The sequence below is a fragment of the Coptis chinensis genome, chromosome 9, assembly GCF_015680905.1.
Source record: "Coptis chinensis isolate HL-2020 chromosome 9, ASM1568090v1, whole genome shotgun sequence".
In the NCBI taxonomy this organism is placed as follows: domain Eukaryota; kingdom Viridiplantae; phylum Streptophyta; class Magnoliopsida; order Ranunculales; family Ranunculaceae; genus Coptis; species Coptis chinensis.
This window is the reverse complement of record NC_141464.1, coordinates 65,280,554-65,298,223: the sequence shown is the minus strand read 5'-3', so window position 1 is coordinate 65,298,223 and position 17,670 is coordinate 65,280,554. Positions and strand designations below refer to the sequence as shown.

General features: G+C 34.4%; 2 protein-coding genes and 1 long non-coding RNA gene across 6 annotated transcripts; all 3 read right to left on the bottom strand.

Moving 5' to 3' along the window:
* Positions 1–1,917: 1,917 nt before the first annotated feature.
* Positions 1,918–3,611, bottom strand: LOC147477389 (uncharacterized). The gene is made up of 3 exons (XR_015208669.1): positions 2,408–3,611; positions 2,130–2,204; positions 1,918–2,022 (listed from the first exon to the last, which is right to left on the bottom strand). It is a non-coding gene; the product is annotated as an uncharacterized LOC147477389 (long non-coding RNA).
* A 4,692-nt stretch (positions 3,612–8,303) lies between these two features.
* On the bottom strand, positions 8,304–9,941 carry LOC147477388 (uncharacterized). The gene is made up of 2 exons (XM_086584802.1): positions 9,396–9,941; positions 8,304–9,197 (listed from the first exon to the last, which is right to left on the bottom strand). The coding sequence occupies exons 1-2, from the start codon at positions 9,859–9,861 to the stop codon at positions 8,560–8,562; spliced, it is 1,104 nt and encodes a 367-aa protein (XP_086440928.1). The 5' UTR covers positions 9,862–9,941; the 3' UTR covers positions 8,304–8,559.
* A 449-nt stretch (positions 9,942–10,390) lies between these two features.
* On the bottom strand, positions 10,391–13,394 carry LOC147477387 (sec14 cytosolic factor-like). 4 transcript variants are annotated; one of them, XM_086582908.1, is made up of 5 exons: positions 12,870–13,394; positions 12,585–12,778; positions 11,276–12,431; positions 11,051–11,169; positions 10,391–10,961 (listed from the first exon to the last, which is right to left on the bottom strand). In XM_086582908.1, the coding sequence occupies exons 1-3, from the start codon at positions 12,942–12,944 to the stop codon at positions 12,413–12,415; spliced, it is 288 nt and encodes a 95-aa protein (XP_086439034.1). In that variant the 5' UTR covers positions 12,945–13,394; the 3' UTR covers positions 10,391–10,961; positions 11,051–11,169; positions 11,276–12,412. The 4 variants fall into 4 exon arrangements, with proteins under 4 accessions (XP_086439034.1, XP_086439033.1, XP_086439035.1 ...); XM_086582907.1 differs by having other exon boundaries at positions 12,236–12,431; XM_086582909.1 differs by lacking the exon at positions 11,051–11,169 and having other exon boundaries at positions 12,236–12,431.
* Positions 13,395–17,670: the final 4,276 nt, after the last annotated feature.

Sequence of the window (17,670 nt, the reverse complement as noted above, 5' to 3'; positions counted from 1 at the left end):
TTCAAGACTATACAAAAAGGAAAATAAAACATAATGAGATTAACCAACAAATATGTGAAAACAGAACAATGACTTTTCTATTTTTCTATTATCATTTTTCAAGTAAAAAAATCTTTTTTCGTCATTCTAACTTAGATAAAGAGGGAGATTACCCGAGAGGGAGGGATTCATTTAGTTCCCATACAAATGAAAACGATAACAACGATTAAACAGGAAGAATATTTAAGAGAGCAGTCGAGAAAATAGAAAAATAAGAGATTAGAGGGAGAAGAACAATACCTAAGAGGTTGTAGAGAGACCGACAGAGCAGTGACTGAAAGGAAGAGAGAAGGTCCAGGCCATTTTTTCAATTTAGACGTGGGGGTACCTTCTCAGTTTTCCTAGTATTTTCAATTTGGACATTCAAATCTTGTACATTACCTTAATGAAAGCGGTAAAAATACATTTAATTCCTTGTGAAAATGACAAAAATACTCTAATAAAAGTTTGCATTTAATTTCCTTTTGCAATATGCAGTGGGGGTCATAGGAAGTTGGGGGTTATTTGTTTTCTAATGTTAATCGAACCCAAAGCCCAATTCAACCTCAAAACCCAAAAATATTGCTACTTTTTTCGTAATTAAATAGTAGTTAAGATATAACTTTAAGTTTCAAAACGTAAAATAATACTTTTAAATTCATTAAAGATTTAATTCAATATGTACAAATTTTAAGTGAAACCCTTGAAAGTCAATTAAGTGTGTTAATAAAAGAATCATTTAATTTACAGAATTTAGTTTATTATTTAATTCATTTCAAAACTATCCAGAACGTGTATCCCTCATCCTATTACATTTTAAGCCAAAGTAACTGGGAAAATTAGACTCACTTTTAAGAATTTAATTGCAAACAATGATGAATCCAACTATAATAATGAAATTAAAAAAGAAATTAAAACTTACAGCTAAAGTCAGTTAAGTGCGTTAATAAAATAATCATTTAATTTATATAATTTAGTTTATTATTTAATTCATTTCAAAACTATCTGATCCAGAACGTACACGTACATGTCCCCCCATCTATTACATTTCGCCAAAGTAATTGGGAAAATTAGACTCACTTTTAAGAATTTAATTGCAAACAATGATGAATCCAACTATAATAATGAAATTAAAAAAGTAATTTTAACTTACAGCTACTGTGAATGCAAATGAAATTTACAACTACAAAGTACAATTATTGATTGTAATATAATCTTACAATAACTCAGAATAACTTACCGGACATTGGTCGCTGAATCCACTTTAGAATTTGCATACGTACACACCCAAAACACAATTTTAAGCGAATTGGCAATCTAAAAACCAAACCCCTAAATCTTTTAGTATACTGAAAACCAAAATAGAAATTGACTTTTAACATTTGAGGAAGAGAATTTGCATGTGTAGTGTATCATTAGCCCTAAGTACAGGTAAAGAGAGTCTGTACTTGGGGTCTCTGACAGTGGCATGAACCATATAACCTTTAGATAGGAACAACTTGACCAGCCACGATGCTTAATACCCTCCACCTCCTCATCATCATGATACTCTTTCCTTCTCCATCATTATCTATTAATGACATCAATCATTCAACTCACCTTTATGTTCTCAGGGATATTCCCCAAAGCTTCTAATCTAGCTTCTTATAGTCATCAAGATTGTTTCCTTGCAAGTAAAATACAAACTTCAAAATCTCATTGAAAATCCATAAACCATGATTTGCAATAAAAAAAAACAACACCAGCAACAATATCCTTGTCCTGCAATAAGGATCCAAGTTCTTTTTTCTAAAAACCAAAGACGTGTCAAATTAGTCCAACAATAACAATTTGTTTAAATTTGAGAAGTAAAGAACAAAATGATAGTTTTACCACCATGCCAAAGATATCATCACTTCTCAAAAATATTATATACAACATACCACTCGGCTTTCCCATTTCTTTCAAGCGTCCATAATCCGGGAAAATTATAGATTCTAATTCCGAACATCAAAAGCGCCCAAGCTATGGCCAATAAGCAGGATCATACATAAGCTTCAACTCAATGAAAATTTTCACAGTAATGATCTGAAAGGGGTTTTCTTTTTAAAAAGGAAAGCAAATACACATACCTGAACTCCTAAATGTTTGCAAAAGCCTCAAATCACTTGTAATTGCTGAGAAATGTTATGCATAATGGTGCAATACTTCAAACAAATAAAAAAATAGTGAGACTGTGTCAAGTCTTCCACATAACTGTGATAAAAGGGTGTATATTTTTTCATAACGATTAAAAAGAAGACACAACACATCAAAATAGAGTAACTATAACAATTCTCAAATACATAGCCGCCCACATTCAAATATCTCATAAAACAAAATTGGAACTGTGGAGCTGCAAGGAGTATACCTGGTAAGATTTCTCTAAGAAAACAATATTGTGCTTGACACCATGGAGAAAGGAGATGTCGTTTATTGATAGGAATAATATGTTGGTAAATGTAAACAACGAATCAGATGCGTAATGAATTGGTCAAATTTGTAATAATATGTAAAGAAAAATATCACTGTATATGTTGAAACAATAGGGTGGCAATAAAAACTATTGAGAAAAAAGAATGGTGAAATAAGTATATTTATAGAGCTTGGAATGGCAGTAAAAATGGAAGAAGGACTGAAGGAGAAGAATCGAATGGGTAGACCTTAAATTCTAGTAAATGGAGATTTCGAGCATAAGACGTTACGTATTGATGGTTTGGATGTGGGAGTAGCAAAATATTAGGAAAATTGAAGTAGAACGCGAATGTTTTGAAGAGGATACCTTAATTAGAGAGTCATTGTCGTAGTGTAACTTTAAGTGGTACTTGATGGTGGAGAGAGGTAACGGCTGCGAGAATTATGGGATTTATGGCATGAGAAACTGAAGAGTCTGGTCAATTATTCACTGAGAAACCAATAGAATATAATTGTTCATGTTTTTTCCTCTCTCTATTGTTAAGCCTCAGCCTCAGCTTCAGCCTCACCCCAGTCCCAAATACGTTTTTTTTTTTCGTCTATTAAGTGACAATTATAGTGAAGCCCCTCAATTCATTAAGTTAGTAAATAAAAGATCCATTTAATTCATTCAAAACAATCCCAACCGCACACGAAATTAAAAAACTAAACATAAATTAACAAAAAGGGTGCAGATAGAACATGAGATATGTGTAAAAGTATTTCATCGAAGAGTTATATGTGCGAGAGATATAATGATAGGAGGAATTAGGAGATATAATAGAGGGTTGTTTTTTTTGGAATTTTTTGGTTAATGGAGATTATTAATGGAGCTTATGTTAGGAAGGGGGGGTTAAGGGAGAGGAAGAAAGGGTAGGCGTTAATGCTCTTAAATTAGAAGAACCAATGGTTATGCCAAATCTTTAGTCCATTTGTCATTTATTTTATAGAAATTAAACTCAATAAATAAGAATTATTTTATGCCTTTATTCCAACTTTAATTGGCATTTTTAGATATTAATGTGCTTTAAAAGACTACTCATAGATGTTTCAAAACGATTTAGAGCGTACACCTATTCCCATCTAACTCAGATCCCCACGCGATCCCGACCTCTCTTTGTCCTGCCATTGTGTTTTATTATAATAGATATATGCTTTCAAGTGAAAAACGACTCGAGAGCATAGCTAGTAAATTCACGTTTAATACACATTTTATATATTTTTACGTATAATATGAATAATAATGCGAACGTTTCAAACCTAGGGATTAATACACAAATTTTATGATCCAGACTTATAATTGCCGAATAATAAGGGGCGTATTTTTTAAATGAAAAAAAAATATACTATAAAAGGTATGATACAACTTCAAAATGGAAGATTTTGAAAATCCACTTGAGTTAGAACCTTTCATACCTAAAGAATATTGAAGAACTAAAGTGTTAACAAATAAATATAAATGAAAATTCGAGTTATGCATATGTAGTTAATGAGCAATTCTGACAAATATTACATTCTAAACTTGTAATGCAACAAAATCCGATTTTTTCCGTATTATACCCATATAAAAGACGAATTGTATGTTTGGCATTTTTTTCGTAGTTTTTGGCCGAATTTTTAAATGTATTATTATTCAAAATTTCAAATTTTTGGCGAATAATTTCCGTATCGAATTTTTGTCGGCCGCAAATTTACTAGCTATGCTCAAGAAAAACCTATATCTTGTTTAAACACCAAATTAAATTAATTGCTTCCAAATTTCAAAACTAGTAGGTCTATTACTATCTATCTTTACTTAGTGATGATTATTGATTTGTATCAAGATATATGGTTCCAAAGCAAATTACTTTTTTACAAAATAAGAGTACGCAGAATTTTTTTTTTTTAAAATAGGTGAGAAAATAGATAGCTAGTAGAAGTGCTATTTCAAACCCACCCCCACGCACCCTTGGGGATTTCAAAATTACAAGATTTTTTTTATAAATTGCAACAAAATTTTGAAATATTTAAATTCCAATCCTAAATTAACATTTTTTTTAAATGAATATATATATATATATATTTTTTTTTATTGGTAAACTTGTTTTAAATGAGATCAGTAACTCTTTGATGCTAGTGGGGTTCGAGCCTCATACCTTTGATGATAGTTGGTTCTCACGAATATGTGTTTAGGAGGATTAGTTTAGCCATTCAGAGGGGGCTAGTGATGCAATTTGTAGCGTGCTTGACCTCTAAATCATTTGTTTGATTTATTTTTCATACCATTAAATATATGTTTGATGAAAAAAAAAAAAAAAAAACAACAACAACAACTATTAAAAGTGCTATTTCATACCTCATTTTTTTTTTGCTAAGTAAGTTAAAAATTCTATTAAAAGTAAAAAATTATACAAGTACATTAAAAGGATGTCACTCCCCCTAATCTACTTGGTTCAAGCAAATCTCATAAAGGTTTGGTAAGGCACCTCCCATTTATAAATCCATGGGGTGGTTTCTCATTACAAACAATTAATTGATCTTTATCTTGGTTTGAGGCTTTTTTGGCTATGGCATCAGCCACGATATTCCTTTCCCTCCATATATGAGAGGTAGAAAAGTTGAAGGCTTTTCATGCAAGTATGCCATCTGTATTTCATCTGCCACAACATTGAATTGGAGGTGAAGGCAATAACTGGCAGTAGCAGCGTCCGATTCTACCCACACATTTAACCAGCCCTTCTCAATAGCTACTTCCACACTTTCCAAAATACCAATGCATTCGGCCCAGTAGCTTGTAGCTTCACCCAATCCTTTTCCACGAATAAGCAGAAAATTCCCATCACGATCCCTAAAAGATGACCCATACCCCACCTGACCTGGATTACCTTTAGCAGCACCATCGGTATTGATTTTGACCTGACCAGGAGCTGGTGTGCATGGTAGCTAGATTTCTGACACATACCCACCCCCACCCACCCCTTGGGATTTCTGAATTGCAACAAAATTTTGAGATCTTTAATTTCCAACCCTAAATTAACATTTCAATTTTTTCTTTTTTCCTTGAAAAAGACGGGAGTATCTATCGGAATTTCGACATTCTGTCTACACTCTAAAAATAGTTCATGGAGGTTTTTCTTTTCCTTTTTTGTTAACAGTTGAATAGAGAATTAAATATATTAGCTATGGCATCAACCACGATATTCCCTTCCCTCCATATATGAGAGGTAGAAAAGTTGAAGGCTTTTCATGCAAGTATGCTGTCTGTACTTCATCTGCCACGACATTGAATTGGAGGTGAAAGCAATAACTGGCAGTAGCAGCGTCCGATTCTACCCAAACATTTAACCAGCCCTTCTCAATAGCTACTTCCACACTTCCCAAAATACCAATGCATTTGGCCCAGTAGCTTGTAGCTTCACCCAATCCTTTTCCACGAATAAATAGAAAATTCCCATCACGATCCCTAAAAGATGACCCATACCCGCCTGACCTGGATTACCTTTAGCAGCACCATCGGTATTGATTTTGACCTGACCAAGAGCTGGTGTGCATGGTAGCCAGATTTCTGACTCATACCCACCCCCACCCACCTCTTGGAATTTCTAAATTGCAACAAAATTTTGAGATCTTTAATTTCCAACCCTAAATTAACATTTCATTTTTTTCTTTTTTCTTTTTCTTTTTTTCTTGAAAAAGACGGGAATATCTATCCGAATTTCGACATTCTGTCTACACTCTAAAAATAGTTCACGGAGGTTTTTCTTTTACTTTTTTGTTAACAGTTGAATAGAGAATTAAAGATATTAATGTTGGTTAAGAGAGGTGTTATAAAATACGGTAATTAATGAGTAAAACGAATATGTAAGAGTAAAAATGGATTTGAAGTCAATTTCCAATTCCCTTTTAACATGTGTCACTTCACTATTGGTATTTGCTTATACAGTCAACAAGTAAGGTTTTTTTTTTTCTGTTTTTGTTAAGATTTTGTATAGATGTCACTTGTTTATTGAATAGGAACTCCAAAAAATTTGGGCCCTTATGAGGGCGCGCCATGTGCGGTCGCTCCACTCGCAAACCCTCAAAATCGGCCCTGCTTGCAAACGAGTACAAATCCGCTTTTTAGACCAAGGCCCAAAATATCGATATCGATCAATATATCGGTGTACTCAAAAACCGATATATATCCGATATATTGGATATTTCAGATATATCCATTTTTTTGATAACCAGTCCAAACTATTTAAAATATCAGAAATATCGGATATATCGGAAATATAATATCGGAAATATCGGATATATATCGGAAATATATTGGAAATATCGGATTTATATTTTAAAATGGTCAAAAAGTCAACCGATATATATCGATTATATCGAAAATATCGATTATATCGGCGATATAAAGTTTCATATCGGAAATTCCGATATATATCGGAAAAAAAAGAATTCTATATTCGGTGGATATATATCGGAAATATCGATGTCGGTGTACCAAAATACCGATATATATCGGCGATATATCGGATATATCGGCGATATTTTGGTCCATGTTTTAGACTACCTATGCAGTTATACTTCCACCATTTCATACCTGTGTGATTGTGTTCTATTTTATGTACTTTGTTTTGTTATTAAGAGAGAGAGTTTGACTGGCTACATTATTATTATTACTAGCCTTTTGGGCACGCTCCATGAGCGCCAATCAGATAGGTGGTCTATGTTTTTTGAGCTTTATCGTTTTCTGGTAATCAGATAAATTCAAAAATTATCACCATTCGACAATATGCCGTTATCTATATTACTTAACGACTAATTATCCAGATTATAGTCAGCCCTTTTTGGTTTCAAGATGTATGAAAAACAAATTTTTCATTGCTCAATGAGTAAGTTTCTTATTGGAAAAAAAAAAAGAGATCTGCAAATTAAAACATCGTGTACAGACTTCCTAATTGACATATAATTAGAAGTTGCAAAATATTACAGGCAAAAGTAGGAGAAGGTTTATGTACACTTTCTTGTTGGGCTATACATCATTGCAACTTGACGAAGAAATTGCCAAAATATATAATGACTCAAGCCCTTCACTTAACAGGAAATCTTTCCACTTGTGGTGGTTGGCCTTGACTTCTTCACCAACTTCACTCCCTTGATCCATCACCAACTTCACTGTTTTGCACATACTCTCCTTTGTAAACCAACCATCTTCCGATCCTCAGTTACTCCCTCCCATCTACGTCCACAACCACCTTTAGTTCTCTAGTCATAAACTAGGCATTTACAAATTGATCCCCAGCATGGGGCACCAAAATTATCTGGCAAGTGTTCACCAAGGATTCCCACATAGACACAAAGCCACAATGACTCACAAAACAACCCACTAAAGGGTGACTCAGCATAAGTTCTTGTTGAACCCAGTCTACACGAACTTCCCCTCTTTCACCCACGGATACGTATCCGTGCATCTGATGCAGACCTTTCTGAAAAAACTGGTGTGTCGATGTTTCTTAAGACTTAACTATGATATATAGTTAGAAACCCTTATGAAATGTCAAAGAGAAGTCTTTAGAGTTTCTAAGGTGAAGGCAATGCTTGTTAATGACATCCTAGCAGCAATTTATGATCTTTGAGTTGAGGCTCCTCAAGTCAATATTCAGTTAATTATACTCAATAACTGGTACTAAATAACTCATAAAGCTATCAGAGTCACTTTCAGGTAGATACGTTGGATAAGTAAGATAGAGTCATGAAGTTCTTGAATTCTTATTCAAGACATAAAGCTTTTTCTCAATAACAAAATAACAAAAGCTTCTAAGCAAGTTGATAAGATGCGAGTAAGCAACACTGTAAGTGGTATAAGTTTATCCAGTTCTTCCCACATTCAGTATTAAACGTAATGAAATTATAGTTATCAAGGAAGTAAATCAATTTGCAAAAGCAAACAGGGAAAACAAAGAAACCTGACATGGAAAGTCTTGCAGAAAGGACAAAGATTGCTGATCTTCGAATCCGATCAGATCACTAACCAAAATAAGCATTAAACTGACAATAAGGAAAACTTTGCAAGATGAAAACATAAAAGGAAGAATTGCATCACTCTTCTTCTTGAGGCATTTTCAAGTTCGAATGAAAATATGTTTTTGACAATGCAGTCTCCACAAGCCCCTTCGCTTTTCCAACCTTCGACTCTTTCACCAACCCATTGACCACAACCTGCACTATGTCAGCGGAAATATGGCAATTAGAGGATTTAGAGCTAATACTCTCTTCACAAAGCTTAAGAGCAAGATCGAAATCCCCTTTCTCACAAACACATGGAATAAGTGCATCAAAAGTGTACCAATCCGGGACAAGATCACTCTTCAACATATGATCATATACGCTTTTAGCTTCGTCAAGATTCCCATTACGGCAATACCATTTTATCAAAATATTATATGTATAACGATTAGGTTTCTCTCTGCTATTCCTAAGCTGTTCAACTATTTCAACTGCCTCCGATATCTTCCCCGCATTAACAAAAGCCAGCAACTTCGCATTATAACAATATATATCTGGAACAAGCCCAGTCTCTTCCATCCTAGCCCAAATCTTCTCCGCATCCTCAAACTTACCATTGTTGTAACCACTAAGCAGTGTATTAAAAGTAATCATACCTGGCTTCACCCCATTCTTCTCCATCTCATCAAGCATCAAAACCGCAGAATCAAAAGACCCCAATTCAACAAAAGCTTGAATAACAAAAGTATAAGAATGAATATCCGGTTCTATCGATAACTTCAAAGACACTTCTCTAAACAACTTTTCAGTCTCATCAAACTTCTTAGACACAATACTAGCATATAAAAGCGTATTAAAAGACTTAACAGTACGCGCACATTTCAACTCAGGCAATTCATAAAACAGTTTTAAAGCATGATCAAACATACCCGCTTTCCCATATAAAGAGATAAGTCTCATAGCAAAACCTTCTTTAGTAATATTATCAAACTTCTTCTGATGTTCTAAAACTTGTTCTACTAACGAATGCTGTTTTGCTAATGCAAGACGGTTAATAGTTTTTTCATATAGTAAATGTTGAGAACGAAACCGACGTCTTTTGGAAAACTTTTTGAAATTTTCGACAAGGGTGGTAAGGTTTTTTTCTTCGGAAATTATGTTAATAAGGTCTTTTAGAGATGGGTTTGGAGGTGTTGATGGTTTTGTAGTTTTTTCTTCTTTTGGGAGTGGTTTTGTTAGAATTTGAGGTGGCGTTGTTTTTTTTATTGGGGTGTTGTTGGCAAAGACACGGCAGAGACGAGAAATGGAAGAAGGCATTGTTGTTTTGATAGGTTTTTTTTTAATTGGGGTGTTGTTGGAAAAGAGACGGCAGAGACGAGAAATGGAAGAAGACATTGTTGTTTTCAGGTTTGGTCTCAAAACCAGTGGGAAGTTTGCTTAGTCTGGTTTAAGAGGGGTTTTTGGAGCTCAACCTGGAAAATTATGATTTTGCCGAAATTTCGTTCAAAGTAAGTAATCTCCATAAATATCGAGACTACATTTGTTGCTTATACGGTTATATATGCTTCCAAGTTTCAAGAGTGTACTAGATTTTTGAAAAATACTAGCTAATTGGCCCGGCTAGGCGGCTATTACCTGGCTTACTACATTAATAGTGAATGATCTTACGATTAAGCTAGTTGGATACGAAGCATGTTTACATTGTATTTCAATCATCGTACAAACGTTAATACTCATGCCTTTACCAAGACCAAAAAAGAATGGGAACAATTGGAATGGATCGTTCCACCATGCATGTGTGAGAAGCGCAATTAGCACTTGAACGTGTAACTACAACTCCTTTTTGGGGGCTATGCGAGCAATTTAAGAAATCAGTTCGGAATCTCCCCAACGATATTTAGGCTACATTAAGCGCACGCGGGGGAGGAAACCAAAAAAGTACTAAAATCAAATTTGTTACAATTTTATAAAAAAAATAATTTTAGTTCCCGACTCATGGTGGATGCAATAATTTACATTTTGCTGAACCATCAACGATGGACTTGTTTCTTTAGATGATGCCACTCAGAAATTGTATTAATACACCATCGGTGCTGCAACCGTGGCAACTGGCAACCCCGGATGAACAATATGAATCTGGAAAATTCCATACTAATCTTCTTCTTCTTTTTTTCTATCCGGCTAGAATTGCATATAGTCTGGGGCTTAGCTGCAAAATGGAGTTGAACATATATATGTACATTACTCTGACAGAAGCATCCTCTTTTTATTACGGTAATGGTTGCAACTGATTCAATTACAATGTATGAATGTAATTACACTATTACAGACACCAGCACCAAAATTGAATTTTAGTAAATCGGTGACTTCTACAACAACAAAAAGTGGCTTGTCATGAGAATTGACTAGCCAAGGAGATGTATAAAAAGAGAATAAACAACATTGGCTAACTTGTACACTTCAATCTCGAAAAGATTAGAACTGAAACTTATCACCTGTTAGATAAAAGAAATCAGAGTAAGGCGGATATTCATATCATAATATCAATTTGAACAACTATAAGAATGACGAAAACAAAATTTACCTATTTACTCATTGACAACTCCACTTGTAAGATTGAGGCATGTGAGAGAATCCATGGAGGTAATCACAGACCTTACACTTTTAGGTTTATGATTGTTGTGGTAGAGGTGTTATTGACTCCTAAACAAATAAACAAAAGGAATTGACGAAATAAGTATCCCAGGATTCACAGGATGCCTTACTTATCGACATACCTAGTACATGAACAAAAATAAAGTAGTATTACCTCTGAAACATTGGAAGTCTTAACAATTGTTTCCCATGTTTGATCAACAGAGGGAGGCTTAGAACATTGTTTTCTAGAATGAAATGCAGCAGAATTCTTGGAGGAAACAGAAGGTAAGGTACACCATAGCCAAGACTCAGAAGGTGATTTTGGTAACGGTGGGGCAAGAGGAAACTGTGAAGAGTACACATCTGGACTACCTTGATACACTTCTCTAAAGAACTGTGGTTTCAGCACCTATTCCCATCATAATATAACAAAAACTCTACCCTTTTTCCCTTTCTCATTCTTGTTCATGGTGTGAAGCTGGGAAAGTTTAGCTAGACGTGGTGGTGATTGTATTCGTGGTAAAAGAAACAGATAATAGAAAAGTGGCCACCAGGAGAGAGAGTATATCTTAAACAGTTGCATGTATAAAAGCAACAGGCTTGTGAAGTCGTGGGAGCTGAAGATCGGCCAAGAGCTCAGTTGGTGTTCTAGTAAATAATGACAATATATAAACCACGGACCTTGGTTTTTAAGGTTGTAAACCACTTTTAGGGATTCTCTAAGTAGGCAGTGGGAATGTCAAAATTCTACTGCAACTTAATTCTGTTTTGCAAATTAACACCATATCGTACTTAAAACTAAAGGTATCAAACTAATTTCCAAAACTCCAATTAACTACTCGAATCAATATCATGCACAAAAGTTCACTACATAGTAAAACTTTAAATAGGGGCATGTACTAAATTGCATTTTTGCAGTCAATCAATCATACTATGGGAACAAAGATACTGGAAAATATGTAGAAGAAGCTCTTTCTGCCATCATTCATCAACTCTGGATTTAATGAAATCCTTGGTGGATACTCTTGATTCACGAAGAGCTAGAGCCAAGAGCTTAGCCTCAACATTACATGGAAAGCTATTTGAAGAAGGTAAGGACGTTTTTTTAATTTATTAATTAGAAGGCACTTACAGGACGTTCATCGGGAGAAGTGGGTGAGCTTCGAGCCATTATGTTTGTTGTGGAAGACACAGATGTTGTTAATTGATGATGAGGCCTTTTGGAATCTGGCTCTTCAGTACCATCTTTCTGGGCTTTTTGAACTACACCCTCATCTCCATAATTTAGTAGGGTCCCTCATATTCACAGTCAAGCAACATGGAGTTGTCTAAAAAGACGATTTTAACAGTGTACTATCGATTTAGCACTTCAAACCAATTTACGCAGGAAAAACATGGTAAGTTAAACCACCCTAAAACATAAAGGGGGACTACTAAATTCACAGACAATAATAGGCAGGGGAAAAAAAAGGTATACTTACTCTTGAATTGGGGTTGGTCCTTGCAAATAATTTTTTTTAGCTTTTAACTCACCAGCCCCTTCAGAATCAAGAATAAAACCCAATGGTACAAACTCTTCTCTCCATTTCTTCCATGAAACCAACATCTTAGCTGCCTTCATTGGGTTCATCGACCTTGCTACTAAAAATCTCGTCAACATGGCATCACCATAGTTCTGTGAAAGCACCATACACTTGATTACATCAAAACTATAACGGGTGTCTGCATTTTATAACTTGGGTATTTAGCAAAACACTAAAACTTACCTCAGTTGTTGAGCCTAGCTGCTCTAGTGACTTCCTCATTTTTGTTAATAGTGCAGCTTCTTTTGTGTGCTCCATTGAGAGAGAGAGAGAGATGTGTAGAAGGGAAAAGAAGAGTGAGCAATTACGTAAAGAAATATTAGTGTTGACTTTTGAGGAAAGAATTGAACAGAGTCCTCAAGCAGCCAAGTAGTTGTGAACCACCAGTTTCGTTCGATAGCCAAAAGTTTCAACGAAGATTTTGGATTTTCGCAAAACTTTCGTTGCAGAACTCAACGAAAAATCTTAATTAGAATATCATCAAAGGAGGATTGGATTCCTTCGGAAAAAAAAACAAAAAAAAACAAACCCTAATTGAAATTGAAAGAGAAAAAAAAATGTGTCGGAAGAAAGAAGCACACTTGTTCTATTGTTGGAATATAATATTAAACAACGGAAAAGATCTACTTAAGCTTGCTAAAGTATCGGTTACACTTGGTCGTGTTAGTAAATTTAGTCCCACACTGGTCAATTATGTAAGATATTGTGCAAGTTAGCTTGAATCTTAGCTCCACCTCCTTTTCCATTATTTGTTCTTGATCAATTTGTTTCAAGATCGGAAGGAGTAGATGCACCAAGTATTTGGAATAGTTATGTTCTCCATCTTTATTTAACTTCTCCATCTTTATTTAACTTCCTTTCTGACTTATGTTTCTCCTGAAATAAAAACCATTTGAAATGTACATGATATCACTACTGCAGTATGAAGAAGAAAATGTCAAAATGGGAAAATTGATTAAGAGTAATAAATTACGCATGCTCAAAAAAACCTTATAATTTCCATGTGTACGCAAGCATTGTTTGCAATTGCGGTTTCCACGACAAACCTGGGCAAGACTCAAAGAACTTCCGTGTGACCGGTGTGGATACCTACAATCAATAATAAAGTGAAGAGAAAGCATAACCATAAAAACGAGACTCTCGATAGAACTCTTTTGCAGCTCTGTAGTTAGTCCGAAATTGAAACACATGAACAAAGTATGAAGTATAACTAAATGTGGTATTAAATTGTAGCCCATTTGTGATAAAATAGAGATTACTAATGCCGGAACAGAATGTGGTACATTAGAAATATTTGTTTCTTACTTTTTGATTGATCGGTAAAAATCATTTAATATCACTGATAGATAAATAACACCAGTGTTACAATAGTTTACAAAAGTATGTCTCATAGGCTCGTAACATGATTCTACTTGACCATCAAAAAGTGCCCTACACTTGTTCTCCCATTACGTACATGTCGCAGATATCGTTTTTCTAAGTTTATGTAACATGAAAGAGTAAATGAAAGCCTTACTCTTAGAAGATACTTCTTTCCAATTGTTTTGGGATGTTAAACTTATGATATTCAAATTTGAAACCTAATAAGCTTAATTGTTTCCAATATCTTAGCAATGATTTTCCTTAGCGTAATTTAAGGTTGAAATTTTGCAATAACACGGATTAAAAAGGTTCCCAAATTCATCAAACAACAGCTTATCCAAGTAAAAACTTAAAAAGCACAAAATCTCATTACCATAAAAGGAGAACTTAACAACCACAAAAAGATTTACCATTTCAAGCATGAATGGCAATATCTTTTGTTTTACATTTCGTGCATCGGACAACCGGCCCTTTATCATTTCTTTGACATTGGTGGCACATAGTAGAATCTCCATAATCCTCTTTCTATTCATCCCAAAAAAAATATTATGTTCAACAATTTATTCGATCCAAAACACAAAATAGGAAAAGGACATGACACATTTTATTGATGAAAACAGATTATTAGTTTAGAATCTACATGAAGTAGAAACAGAAAACACTTACAGTAGTTGGTTTTTTCCTTGTGACACCTCCCGATGGAGTAGGTTCCTTAAAACTGTTTTTAAACCTAGTCGATCTTCTGCCACGACCTAGATCAGATTTTTCGTCCTCTGTCTGCTCAACTTTCTCCACTAATTCCTGGTCCCTCTTCACCACTTTTTCATCATTAGTCTTATAACCAGCCAAATCATTTTCAGTGTCTGATTTCTCTGATTCATCTGTGCACTTAGCTAGTCCTTTAGAACCCCTCAATTTCTTCTTACTTGAAACCCTAGTTAAAGAATCAATATTTACAGCATTTGCACCATGAAGATCCCCATTTCTCAACCTCAATTTGAATCAATTTAAGTAGAAAATCAAACTTTGGAGAAAATAAAGGTTCCTCCCCATCCACATTACAAACGCTCCTCTGCCTCTTTTTCACCCGAAAGAGTTCTTCTTCTTCTTCTTCTTCCAAATCCTCATCCTGTTTTTCTTTCACAACATTATTTTCTTTTTCTTCTTTCATAGTTTCTGTTCCTATGATTTTATTACTACCCTTTCCACCACTATGACGGCCAAAGTAAACGTGTTGTTTACAGTATGCATTGTCTTCAAGCTTCCACCTTCTGCACCGCCACTGTTTGCCATCGTTACGAATGTATTGCAACTCTTTAGGTGGTAAACCCGTGTCTTTAGAATAAATTTTTCTCCACCCATTCTCTTTCTCTAGCTATCTAGTAAATTTTTCCAAATTTTGTCTTTTTTTATAGAAGTTTGAAAGATGATGCAACTAACTTAAATTAATTATTAAAAAAATATATCGCAAATGTAAAGATGTAAAATAGTCTTGACAATATCAAATGAGTCCCAAATTTTAATAGTGAAAGTTGGAATTGACGAAGAATGAAAATCTACTTATCACATTCCTTCTAATCCGTTTTAATCAATCAAATATCTTTTAATCCGTGTTCAATCAATAACACATTAACAAAATCCCAGACAAAAAAATAAATAGGGTTCTAAAATAACAAAAGATCAGAAAACGCTTATTGTGAAAAAAGAAAAAAAAATTTACAAATCATTGGTCTGGCAAATTGTGAAAATAAATTTTGTTGATTTAATTTGTTGTTTTAGGCAAAAAATAAATAAATAAAGAAAATAAAAAGTTATTTGAGTGTAAGTGTGAAACTCACAAAGATGTTAAGCTTCCCATTGAACACCGATGAGGTCTCTTCCATTAATTTCTCTCTTTTGGGCTCAAGATCGAGACATCGCAAACCGATCCAGTTACTTTATATCCCAACTGGCTCCAGTCATGCGGATGGATTGATTGGACTGGGGTTTTTACGAAAGAAGTCTAGGTTTTGTTTTTATTTGTTTTTTTGTTTTTTTTTTTTTTTTTTTTTTTTTTTATTTATTTTTTTATTTACTTGATGAATGGAGGGCTTGAAGGATGACATTAGTTTAATTTTGGAAGAAGAATAATAAAGAGGGTTTGAAGAGATGATTTTTTTTGCTAGGTGTTTTGTACAATTGAAAATGAAAAAAGGGAGTATGGAAAAAGGGATTCTGCAAAAAAAAAAAGGGCGTAGTTTTACTTTTTTTTATGCCGAACTATTGTAAAATCTGATGTGTCAGCTTCAGAGAAAAAAGGGGGGCTGACGTGGGTCACTGGGAGCATTCTCAACTACTCAGTATTAATAGTCTTTGATATATATATATACATATATTTCATTTTATTACTAAATAACTGCAAGCAGTTGGGGCATGAGCGGAGGTGGAGAAGAGAGAGGAAGAGATGGGTTTGTGGTGGGGAGATAGAGAGTTGGGTTTGGTTGAGAAAGAAGGAAGGAGAGAGAGAGAAGAAATTGCTAGAGAATAGAGAATGAAGACAGACAGAAACCAACCAAAATACTTTTTGGTGAGGTTAGATAGACAGCAAACCAAAATACTTTTTGGTGAGGTTAGATAGACAGCAGGCTAGGTAGACAGCAGATTTCAAAACAGCATCTAAACAGCAAAATTCAAGCCGTTGGATCATAGCTGATCAGATCAAGATTAAAAAATGAAATTTTGAAATTGAACCCATAAAATACTGAAATTTCAGTTTTCACAAAATACGAAATTTTGAAATTTCCCACCAGCAGACAACAAACTCACGGAGGGTTTGGGTTTTGAAATTCTTCTTTTACGAAATCAAACCACCGAAATCATCAACAACAAAATCAAACCCAAAAACCCAAAATTGAAAACCCAAATAATTCGAAGTTCATGGGCGAAGCAATCAAAACCGAAACACCTCCGAATAGCTAGATTTACCATTCTCCTTTCTATTCCCCCTATTTTCCAAATGAAACACTATTTACTAATTCAATTGCTAATATTACGTTTTTTTTATATTTGCAGACATTCAAGCGTAGGAATGGTGGCCGTAACAAGCACGGTCGTGGTCACGTCAAGTTCATCCGTTGTTCCAACTGAGGAAAATACTGCCCTAAGGTTATTAGATCCCCTCAATTTTTATTTATTGTAATATTAGAGATCCGTGTTTATTTATTAATTGGATAATAATCTATCTAATAAGATAGGGTTTTTTTTTTTCGCTACAGGACAAAACTATAATAAAGGACGGTCTAGATCGAATCTAGAACCATCAAACGGCTACTGTGCTTTTATTTTCCCCGAGATACGTGTTGGCAGCTATTAACTAAATGTGTCGCAAAGTTTCGGCTGTAACGCTTAAACAGTCAACGGTTAAATCGCTTTAACATCATTTTCTGCTTTGTTTTGTTTATTGCAACAATATAAAATTGATTAAAACAAATATTGATATTGGGGTGAATCGAACTCGGGAACCAGTTCCCAAAGGCTAGCAGTCAAACCAGTGTGTTAAATACTCACTGATGCAACCATCTTGGAGTAAAGTCATCCTATTCGTTGTCTTAGAATTTACTCATGGAGGTATTGTATGCATGCC

Excerpts from the sequence above, each read along its gene's own strand:
- LOC147477388 (XM_086584802.1), bottom strand. The coding sequence starts at position 9,861 with ATGTCTTCTTCCATTTCTCGTCTCTGCCGTCTCTTTTCCAACAACACC. Across the intron at positions 9,198-9,395 it reads CTCTTTATATGGGAAAGCGG|CTTTTGTTGAATTGGGGTCT; the intron begins GTATGTTTGATC and ends TTGTTATTCAAG.
- LOC147477387 (XM_086582908.1), bottom strand. The coding sequence starts at position 12,944 with ATGGAGCACACAAAAGAAGCTGCACTATTAACAAAAATGAGGAAGTCA. Across the intron at positions 12,779-12,869 it reads AGCTAGGCTCAACAACTGAG|AACTATGGTGATGCCATGTT; the intron begins GTAAGTTTTAGT and ends GTGCTTTCACAG.